This window comes from Apus apus, chromosome 5 (assembly GCF_020740795.1).
Source record: "Apus apus isolate bApuApu2 chromosome 5, bApuApu2.pri.cur, whole genome shotgun sequence".
NCBI classification, from domain to species: Eukaryota; Metazoa; Chordata; class Aves; order Apodiformes; family Apodidae; genus Apus; species Apus apus.
The window spans coordinates 39,500,882-39,511,727 of NC_067286.1; the positions used below are offsets into that span (position 1 = coordinate 39,500,882).

The 10,846-nt window shown below is 48.2% G+C and overlaps 1 protein-coding gene across 2 annotated transcripts in view; it reads right to left on the reverse strand.

The window, feature by feature from the left end:
• Positions 1 to 3,338, reverse strand: part of BAZ1A (bromodomain adjacent to zinc finger domain 1A) — a 62,863-nt gene extending 59,525 nt beyond the window's left edge. For both annotated transcript variants that reach the window (XM_051621395.1, XM_051621393.1), the window contains exons 1-2: positions 3,228 to 3,338; positions 2,368 to 2,517 (exon numbers count right to left, since the gene is read on the reverse strand). In XM_051621395.1, coding sequence (XP_051477355.1) covers positions 2,368 to 2,480 — 113 coding nt within the window. In that variant the 5' untranslated portion in view covers positions 2,481 to 2,517; positions 3,228 to 3,338. The remainder of the gene's footprint in view (positions 1 to 2,367; positions 2,518 to 3,227) is intronic.
• Between the last annotated feature and the right edge of the window lie 7,508 nt (positions 3,339 to 10,846).

A 10,846-nucleotide genomic window follows, 5' to 3' on the forward strand; every position in this document is an offset into this window, starting at 1 on the left:
CCTCAAAAAATTCAAGTTGCTATTGCAAAAGTAGATTCACAGAAGTCTGATTTAGACAACAGTTTCTTTCATTAAACAGCTAATGCCATTTTTTTGAAGTGGGCCCTCTCTGTCCCTATTAATCCAACTGCCCTTCCTTCGGCAGAGAAATGGGAAATGTGGTTTTCAGAAGACATCAGCTATTTGAAGCATCACTTTGCAACTAGCATAGACAAGGATCAGCATATTTAAAACTCGCTGAAAGATGACCCTATGTTCTCCAGTAGATTATGCCACAAACAACTAACATTAATCTAAACTTACTCATCTATGCCAGGACACTTCGGTAAGCAAAAAATATTAAACTTTTCAATGCAAAGCACCAATTTTACCCAACCTCAGGAAAAACAAACAAACCTACCCACACCAAAACTGCCCACCCCGCATACACAAGAAACAAGCACAGCAGTTTTCTGCAGTTTTCCCAAATGCCATATTCTAAGCCCCGACCTCTGAGCTAGCCACCCACTGACATTTCTAGGGATCGCCTGTGTGAACACAAGTCTAAATTTATCCCTTAATTCATGAGCTTTGGTTAAATATGGAATTTGGTCTTCCATACTTTTTTCATAGTGACAACATACTTGGAGTTTAAATAAGCTTGTCACAGTGCTTAAAATATTCACCAAACCCTTTGAGAGCAGAAGACATTTTAAAAGGATACTTTTCATGCTGAAACTTTAGCAGAATGGCATACCTGTAATGTATTTCAAAGCAGTGTCAACAAATACGTAATCTAATTACGTGATAATAATAATTGTAACCAGAAAAGCAGCTTTCAAAATATTGGAAGCTGGGGGAGGGGGACTTTATTCCTACAGAAACAGGAGGCTGACAGCTCTTGCTAGTCAAGTTCTTATACGCCCTATAATGAAAACACTCCTTACAAAACTTCCAACAATATATTCAATGTGCCCCCACTCCCCCCGAGTATATTGTCCAGGAAACAGGAAGGCATTACCCTTCAAAGTTACCTAATCCAACTTCTTTAAAATGTTATTAGGTGAAGTGTATTTGAGAAAGAAAAACAAGTCTAAACACGAAAAAGATTTAGGTGTGCTCTAATTTCATATGCTGCAAATGAAAAGTATTTCAGATGTAATCTCATAAGTCTGCACGCCTTTAAACCAAAAAGGCAGTTTGGGGGCCTTCTGTAGGCGGGGATGGGGCTGGATCAGACTGGGGGCTGAAAACACATTTATCAACTCCTGAAAAACGTCTCGTTTCATACTTTCTGGCCATTGTTCTTACAAGCGCTACAATAAACGGCAGCAAGTTAGGGACTGTCCGTCCAACGGCTAACGTCAGTTTCACAATTTCCAGTCGTCTTTCTACATATACACCAAAAAAAAAAAAAAAAAAAAAAGGACGCAAAGAGGGAGAAAGACCTCAAGAGGAAGGGGGATCCTGAGGGGACAGGTGCTCTTGCTAGGTTTCGGGCCCGGTTTAAGCTCCGTCCGGGAGGAAGGGCTGCGGCTCCGCGCCCCGCCGGACAGGTGCAGCGACCCCAGGCCCGGGCTGCGCTCCCCTCGGCGGAGGCGCCGGCAGCAGGGCCCGCCAGCCATTTCCAACCGGGTCAGCCGACGGCTCCCCGCGGAGGCGGGGCGAGCGCGGCCCTGGGCGGCGCGGCGGCCCCGACACCCCTGCCCGGCGGGGAGCCGGCCGCAAGGGGTTAACCGCAGCGGGAGCCGGCCGGAGAGCCGAGCCCGGCCGGCCGCGCACCCCCCCGCCCGGCCGTTACCACAACAATGGGGCGGGCGGCCCCGCTGCCCCGCGGCAGCGGTTGAACCCGGGCCCGGCGCGGCCCCTTCCGCGAGGCGGCCTAGCGCCCTCCGCCGCCAACACGCGGCTGCTGGTGGAGGGGAGGGGGGGAGCCCGGACCCGGCGGGCGCTCGGTACCGCCCGCCGCCTCCCACACGCTCAACTTTCACTTCCCCGGCGGGGACAGGGGCGAGGGTGACACCGCGAAAGGTGCGGGGCGGGTGGGGAAGAAGCCGGCTCCGCTCCTTCTCCGCCAGAGGAGGAGGCCGCGGGACACCCCGCCGAGGAGGGGCAGGGATTCCCCTTGCCCCGGGCGCGAGATCCGCCCTCTCCCCCCACCCCTCGGGAGGGCAGGGGCTCGCTCTGAGCCGCGCCCCCCCCTCACCCGCAGGGCTCCCCGCGGCGCTGCCGGGGAATCCCCTCCCGCCGGCCCAGGTGTCAGCGTGCGGGGGTTAAACCGCTCCCGGCCGCCGCCTCCGGGGCAGCCGGGCTGGGGGGGCAGGACGAACACAGGGACGGAGAAGCGCGGACACGGACACACACACACACACGGGGTTTGTCTCTTACTCATAGTCCCTGAAGATCTCGTTAGTGACCCTGCAGTAGAAAACGCGCTCGTCCGGCCGAAGGTCGGCGGGGGGCTTCACCCTCACGAAGGGCTTTCGGTGCAGCAGCGGCATCGCCCTGCTCCGCGCTCTCTTCCTGCCCCGGGACCGGCTTCGAGGGGGAGGGAAAAAAAAAATAAAAAAATAAAAAATCACAAAGCGGAGGTACGGAAGGAGCGGGGCCGGGCAGCGGCGCCCCCCGAACCCGGGAGGAGGGAGCGGGCCCGGGCCCGGCGCGTCCCTCCCCCCGGGGGCAGCCGGAGAAGGAGCGGGAGAAAGCGCTGGCGGCGGCGCGGCGGCCTTTTGTGTACTTGACACGCCGCTGCCTGCTGGAACTGCGCGCGGAGCGAGCGGCGGATCGTTCCTCCCGCCTCCGCCTCCCTCTACCTCACAATGGGGCCATGACGCCGAGCGGCGGGCGGAGGCGGCGCCCCCCGCCCCGGCCGCGCAACGTGCTCGGCTCGGGATACCCCGGCCGCCGCCGCGCTTTGTTTCCTCCGGCTCCCCTGCCCCCGGGTCACCCCCTTCCCCCGCCTTTGACCCGCACACGCCGGGCCGGGCTCCAACTTGCGCTCCTCCGCCGCCTCTTCCTCCCCGCAAAGCAAACACCCAGGAGGGCCAGCGCCGGCCACTTATCTCCCTCTTCCCGTCCCTGCCGGGACGCTGCTTCATGGGGGTCCTCGCCCTTCCAGCCTCGCCCCGGCCGCGCCCGGCCCGGCCGCCGCTTGGGCTCCGCGGGACAGCGCGGCCGCGGCGCGGGGGCTGCCCGCCCTCCGGCCTGCCGCGGCGGGGGGCCGGGGCTCTCCCGCCCCTCCTGCCTACCTGGTGCGGCCGCAGGCTGCCCTCGCTGCTCGGCCGCTGCGAAGCGCGGTCCCCGCGCTGCGTTTCTCCCCTTTCCTCGGGCCCCCCCCCCGGCTCCTGGGAAGTTTTTGATCTACTTCTTCAAGCCCTCAATCAGGAAGAGCTGCGGGGAGGAGCCTTCCCCTGCTCTCCCCTACATCTTTATTGGCCGCTCGGTGCCTTCCAGCGTGTGTCACACAGGAAGACAGCGAGCTACATTATTAATTAATGGCTGAGAGGGCGCATCCTCCATTTTTGAATTATCAGCCGGAGATCTCCGGTGCGGCGGGGGTGGGCCCAGGCCGGCTGACCGCGGGGGGCAAGGCGGCTGTTCCCGTGCGGTGCTGACGGCCGGGCCGGGCCGGGGGGGCTGCAGGCGGCACGGCACGGCACGGCACGGCACGGCACGGCACGGCACGGCACGGCACGGCACGGCGGGCGGCCGAGCCGAGGCTGCCGCGCCGCCCGCTCGCACCTACTGCCACCGGCATTACCGGCACTTCCGAAACCGGCAACGCCGGGCGTCGAGGAGCCCCCGTGAGCCCACCAGCCCGCGGGAGACAGACCCCACCGCTCAATCCCGAGGGATCCCCTGTCCTCAGTACCTGTCCTGCCAGCAAGGCAGGCGCGTCTCCTGCAGAGCTGTTCCCCTCGGCTGACCCACCCCACAGCGGCTCCGGCGTTTGACAGAGCCATTCCGGAGACCCTTCTCTCTCAGTTACAGCCCCGAGCCAAGGCGTACTGTGCTGACAGAGTGTACGGGGGCACAGGGTATATCTGCTAAAAGTGCGATTACATATAAGTAAGATGAGGCTAAGATCTGTAAGTGGGCCCCTCAACATTGCCTCGTTTTTTTCCCAGTTCTCTGAAAATGTCACTACGTGGTCTTACTATTGTATTGGTTTTTCACCACTTTTTTTTTTTTTTTTTTACGCTAATGCACTTACAGTGCCATTGGTGATGGAAACTGGGGTGTCAATTTCACTGTGCTCTTAAGAGTGCTTGAAGACATAAAAACACAGAGAGCCCACGTCCATTATAGTTAGTTCCTCTTTGCAAAGTCCAGCACTTACATGAAAAAAATCTCTAGAATAATTGTAGAAATTCCACAGAACTATTGAGGTGAATAATACCTGGCTTTAAATAGTTTCTTTGCAACTTTAAATGCACTTCCTGCAAATAAAGGTCCGAGTTGTTTCCTGCACCTGTCCATAGGTTGTTTTCTCTACCTCTGCAAGCAAAGGCAACAACCGACACTGCTGTAGCCTGTGTGACTGAAACCTAAAAGAATGTTTACATACAATCCATTAATTACTTTGTTTAAAAAGTGATCAGGTTTTAATCGAAAGCACTAAAAATGTCAATGCTTACTTGTAAGTTTACAAAATACAAAGGGTGAGCTACAACACAGGTTAACTCCTGAGTTTATTTTCATTTGCCAGTTGGCTTCACTTTCATTTTGTAATTGCTTTCTAGCAAAGGGCACAAATGCAACCTGAGTTAATGCACTCGTATCTAACATCTGGTAATTTTTAGCTCATTTTGCATCAAAACCGTACAGTATGCCATAGTTAGGACATTTAATGTTGCCAGGTCTTAGGATTACAGTGAGGTTTTGCAACACTTAGCTTTGTTTTAAGCTCTAGCTCTTCAGCAGTTGTGATTAAATTGAAACCTCAAGTCTCCTTAAAAGGAATTACATCTCTAAATCTAAAGTTTAGAGAAAAGCTTGACTTTGCAAACCTAAAGGTTCACAAATTAGAAGGGAAAGACAAGCTTTGAGTCTTGAATTTTCGTAAATCTCATTATTTTTAAGCCAGTATTATGATATTTGGGATCTTGGCTGATTTTTTTCATGCTGATTATCAGCACAGCATTTTTTTAGCACCAGTTCTTATCCATGAAAAATGCATGAGTTGATAGAACTGTGACATCAAAAGCAAATCCCTTTTTCCTTTTTGCTCTTTCTTGCCCTTTCTCTTTTTTTCTCACCTTTTCCTCCTCCTCTTGTTCTTCCCCACTCATTATTCCCTCGGTGATTTTCCAGTGAACAGAACTTCACTGGATAACAGGGTTGCACCTTGCTTTCATCTGCTTAGGACAGAGAGGTGCAGTTAATTTAGTTTTCACCTCTGAATCCATCTTTGATATTTAAAATCCATGAATCCAGGCTCTGATTCTGCTCCCCATTAGGTCAGCAGGAACTAGGACAATTTTTTATGACACTGGCTAATGTTTACTAAGTGGACGTTGAGACTTCAGTGAAAATTAATTCTGAGAAATCAGAAAAAGATCCCTTCCATGGAAATATTTGTTGTGTTTTTACACTGTGTTTAATTTTTGCAATAATTTGTTTTCTTCAGCACATCACTGAAAGTCGAGTTTTGATTTGAGATACAAGAATGGGATTATTGATGACATTCAATGGGGTCGTTGATGTGGATTTTGCTACAAAATAGCAGAAAAGAAGCTGCTTTATTTTAAAAAGATGACTTACACTAACAGCCATACTAGAGATCTTTAGCTGGGCAGGTTGCAGTTCTCATTCACAGAACTTTAAAAATAGTTGTATTTGGAACATAAAATCTTACAAACCACTTGATCTCTATGCTTCACAAGGGCAGAACAATTTCCTAGGGGTGGTGGCGGGTGAGGCTTGGGGCAGCCTCCCAGCTGCTCCTTCAAAGCTCCCCACAATTTGCAGTTGTTTTTTTTTTCCCTTGCTCCCTGCTTCATCACAGATTTCTTTCCTTTTCTTCCCCTGTTTCTTCCTGTCTTCAAACATCAAGAACTGCTTTACACAGATATACTCCAGAGTATCAAGTCAGATATTCCAAAATATCTATTCAACTATATCTGTTACCAAAGAATTTCCCGCGTGACTGTTTTTTTTCTGCAACATGTAGAGCACACTGGATCATTTTATAAGAGCATTGCCACTTTAAATTCATACCTAACTTTATTTTGGAAGCCAAATAATATACTTGAAACTATGCAAAAATAAAAATGTCACTTGGTTTTACCTGTGTTATCATGCAATTGGGAGAGTTTTTTTCTGTAGTGTATGTTTAACTACTTGCTTCCTTGCTTTTTATTTTTCCCCCAAAGTTGCCACTTTGTTCTCTGAGGGTTTGGCTGAAGCCAGAGGAAAAAAAAATATGGGATTTATTCATAAAGAACTTCCTTGGACTTGAATGACACCCTAGGCTCTCAACTATATTAGTTTTGTAAGAAATATAAGGTTGAAAAAATAAATGTGCAAAAAAGCACTTATTAGTGTAAGAGATAGATTGCCAGTGAGTTGTTCAGTCAAATGACATAATACCAATTAGTCTCTACCTTTTTATCCATTGACTAGAGCATGTAAAAAAGGAGAAGTATAACAAATATGTAAACATTGACTCATTTTAATGCACTGAGTAAATTGTGGGGGGATAGTATCATCCCTCTTATTTCCAAAAGCTGTTTTGAAAATCCTTCATTTCCATAATGCAAACAAACCAAAGATCACTTTTTTAATGTTTACAGCACCCAGCAAATCCGCCTTATTTATTCAATTATGCGTTTTATGATATAGCCCTTTTTTTTTTTTCCGCCTTTTGCCCTTTCTCCCCCACCTTGCTGACCCAATTTACTCTTTTGATCATACATCTTTTTTAGACTTTAAACTATATAAGCAAAGACAATGTGAGGGTTTTATCAATCCACTCCAGCTGTGGGTAACAGTAACATTTGGTCTATTGTCTTTTACTGGCTGTAAAGTGCTATGCTCAGTTTTTAATAACATACTGACTTATAAATACCATACTTCAGTAAAAAACAAAAAAAAAAGTAAGAGATACACAGATTATTTTTCACAACACACTTCATTTTTCTTTCATTCTAGCCACATTGTATTTCAACATGCTTTTAAAGCAGTTCTGTAATCACAAGGATAGGAGGTTCTTATTCTGTAGCTGCTGGACACATTCAACACTTTTTGCTTGCTCATGAGTCACAAATAAAGGTAAAGAATCAATCCCCATGGTCAGTGAATTTCTGGTATGGTCACACATGTTGGTAGTTTGTTAACAGTCTTAACCCAGGCGTTCCACAGTTGCAAATGGAGACACAATCTTTGGGTCTGTTGCTACCACAGAGGGCAGTAAGCATGGCCAGAGTCTGCGTTGCCTATCACTAAGGTTAAATACAGCAGGGGCCGTCTCTCAACAAAGTCCCTGAGGAGCTCTAGGATTTGTCTTTTATCCTGAGAGTTACTCTGCAGAAACGCATTCCATCTTCTTGAATTTTTTCACCGTTTAATAGGATTTAGACATAGACTTCTCACTGCTTTTAATGGATATTTATGGATGGATGTTTAATTTCCATGCAACTCCAGAAATTAAGAGATATGTTCCTATTTTTCTCTCTCAGAAAAGACTATTAAAGGTAGTTAAGCTGATAACCTTATACTAGTGAGGAGGAACTCTGACCTCATCTACTTTGCAGCAATGACCATATATGATTTGCCTCTAACCTGATTACAGAATGATAAAATGATGTTGTGAAACCACTATTCATTTCATAACAGTGTCTCTGAGACTAAGTTAAATTCTGAAAGCATTGGTACTGCATTTCTTTCTTACAGTTGTAGTGCAGAGAATACAGAGTATTGACACCATGGTAATTTTCTGACACTAAAATATGCTGGATTTCTCATTGCTAACCAATATTTAGAATGAAGGATGACTGATGAATAATTTTGGATGAATGATGAAAGAATTTGTTATCTTTTGCTACATACACACATTGTCACCACTGAAACGCTGTACGGCATCTTAGAGTAGATATAAAAAGCCTGCATCAACCTGCTGGAAACCTGGATCTGAATCAATAAGATACTCTTTATGCAGCTGAATTTAAGATTGAGAAATCTCCAGCTGCATTACTAAACTACTGTTTTCTAAGTTTGCATTCATCTTATTTGAATGACTTATATTTAACACGTCTCTGTCCAGTTGATGAGTAGAACCAATAATTTCAAGGATGTTACTTTATGATTTTTTTATATGACTATACAGTCCCAACTGTTTTTTTCCAGTAATACTAAGACAAACCTGCTTGATTATTGAAAGAGATCTGATGCAGGACAGTTTCTAAACATTCATAGCAATTAAGAAAATGTAAACCTTTTTGTTACCATTACAAATTTAGCAGAACAATTGATGGAATGAAGTTGTTAAAGAATTGTGAATTAAGAACTGAAAATTATTTCAGTTGTAATTTCCAGTCAACCAAGAAGTTCCTAAACAAAAAGCAAAGGTAAGACTTGGCAATCCTAAGACCACCTTCACACATGGAAATCATAGTACATGAGACCTCATTCAGTACAACTTCACAGAGTGAATATAATGTTGTAAAAATGCTCATATCCATATTATTTATTGTTCTATAGGAACACTTTCTAGTGATGCGATTTATTGTTATGCATCTCTAAATGTGTCCATGTTTAAGCTCGAACTGGTATAAATATCTCAGGCTAAAATACTTTTTAAAAGTTTGTACCCTAGTTATCAGAATTGCAGAATGTCATCAAACCTGTATGCAAATCCAGGTTTACAGGGACAGTAACACTTAGAACAGCATGCTGACCATCCTGCTGTCCCCCAGGAATCAGAAAGTTACTTTAAACGGCAAAGAAAACACCTACAGCTCTGCCTAGTCCCAAATGGATGCAGTGGGTTAGACCTCTAAACACTTTCAGTCATTCTCAGTACGACTGACTCAGCTGAGGTCCAGTGACAGAAATGCAGCTAACAGCAAGAAAAAAAGAGAAAGTGGGTAAGACAGTTCTTGTATACCTTATCTCAGAAGTAAGTACCCTCATGAAAATCGGTACCACAGAGAAAGGCTTTAGAGGTCAGATCAGGTGTAAAAATGCCCATGCCTTCCCATCACTTCCATGAAATACCTTGATTTTTGTTTTCTTATGTCTGTGAGTTGGTGCGTTGTATCTCTGTGACAAAACTAAAGTTCAGTGAGACAATTTCCTGCTTTGTAGATAGTATTTAAACCATGCAAGGCATATGCATAACCTCAGTTCTCCGATTCTTGCCTGTTGTGCAATGGAGAATTTAGCAGCAAAAGGAGTTACAACCTCGGCATTATCTAATACTTGTGTATATTGCAGGCACACATGCTTGGATAAAAATGTCTAACAGCTGACATAAGTCGAAATAAAACACTATTTTCTCCCCCTCCTCTCCCTTCCCAAATAATGCTCCATTCACATAGTCTGAAAGAATCTCCTGGCAGGAGGACAATTTATTGTAAAAACTGGGAGGAGGAAAGGGAAAGGTATGCTAGGAAACACAGCTCAGGTCTGTGCTGATGGTCAGATTCTCAATGAGTTTCACAAGAGTCTGTGCCTACAGCCCAGCTCTGAGACCAAGACATATGAATTCTTCTTAGCATTCACATAAAACATGGTTGCAAAATGTTGTGGCTTTCCAAACAACTTTGCATAAGCAAATAGAAGCAATGCACTGCTGGCTGGCAAAGCTGTGACGTGTGAACAAGTCGGTGCTGCCAGAGAAATCCAACTCGCTGCTGTCAATTTGTATCGTAGCATTAGGCTGATGCTGCCACCCCGGAGGGCACCAGGCTGGCCTGCCAAAGGAATTTGGACAGGGTTTGGTGCTAGCTGTGGAAGAATAACACTTTCTGTAGCTATTTGCTTTGTGACAAGAGTAGAGGAGGTCGGAGCTGCTCCCACCTCCAGGGACAGCTGGTTTTCAACAGCGGGGGCACCACCATGGTGCCCACGCAATGGTTGGGAGCTTCCCCACGATTGGCAGCTTCCCTGAGGAAGATCTGGTCGAATAGCTGCTTTCATGCACCTCCTCGCCACTTCACACCTGTCTAAACCATAAGTGGCTCAGCACTGGTGCAGGGACGGGGACACCCACGCACCAAGGGGCCTCAAGCTGCCCGCACAGGGCATGTCTGGGCTGCGGGCGGCAGGGCCAGCAGCCGGGCTGGGGCTGGCAGGGCAGCCCGGGGCCTCAGGCTCTTGGTGCAGGGCGGGTCCCGGCGGTGACTCGCCCGGGAAACGGCGGCCTTAGCACGATGCTCCTCGACAGCCGCTCGCTGGGGCAGCCTCGTGCAGGGCGCAGCGTCCGTGCCCTCGCCTGCAGATAAGGCAGCCGGTTAAAGCTTAACCCGAAGAGGCCGAGGAGGCGCGCAGGGGCGGGAGGAGGTGTTCTGGGGAAAGCCCTCGCAGTTCGTCCAGCCAGCCTTCCAGCGGTGCTCAGGAGGCTGGAAGTCGCCCCTCCCCGGGCAGACAGCCCAAGGATCGGGGTTGCAGCTGCCACGCCAGGGCGACAGTCCGTCTCCTCATCCTCCTCCACGCATCCAGTGTGTGTCCCCAGATGGCAGGTTAGGAGCCCAGGCAGCCACCAGGGCTGGCGCCAGCCCTGGCGTGACAGTGGTGCACCAGCAGCCCACCATGAAGGGGGTCACCCCTTGCCCAGGGAACGCCTACAGCCCTCTCCGCCTTCTAGGCCTTTGCCGAAATTGGGTAGGAGGTATCTTTTTGCTTCAAGCCATGTGAAAGCTTGGAA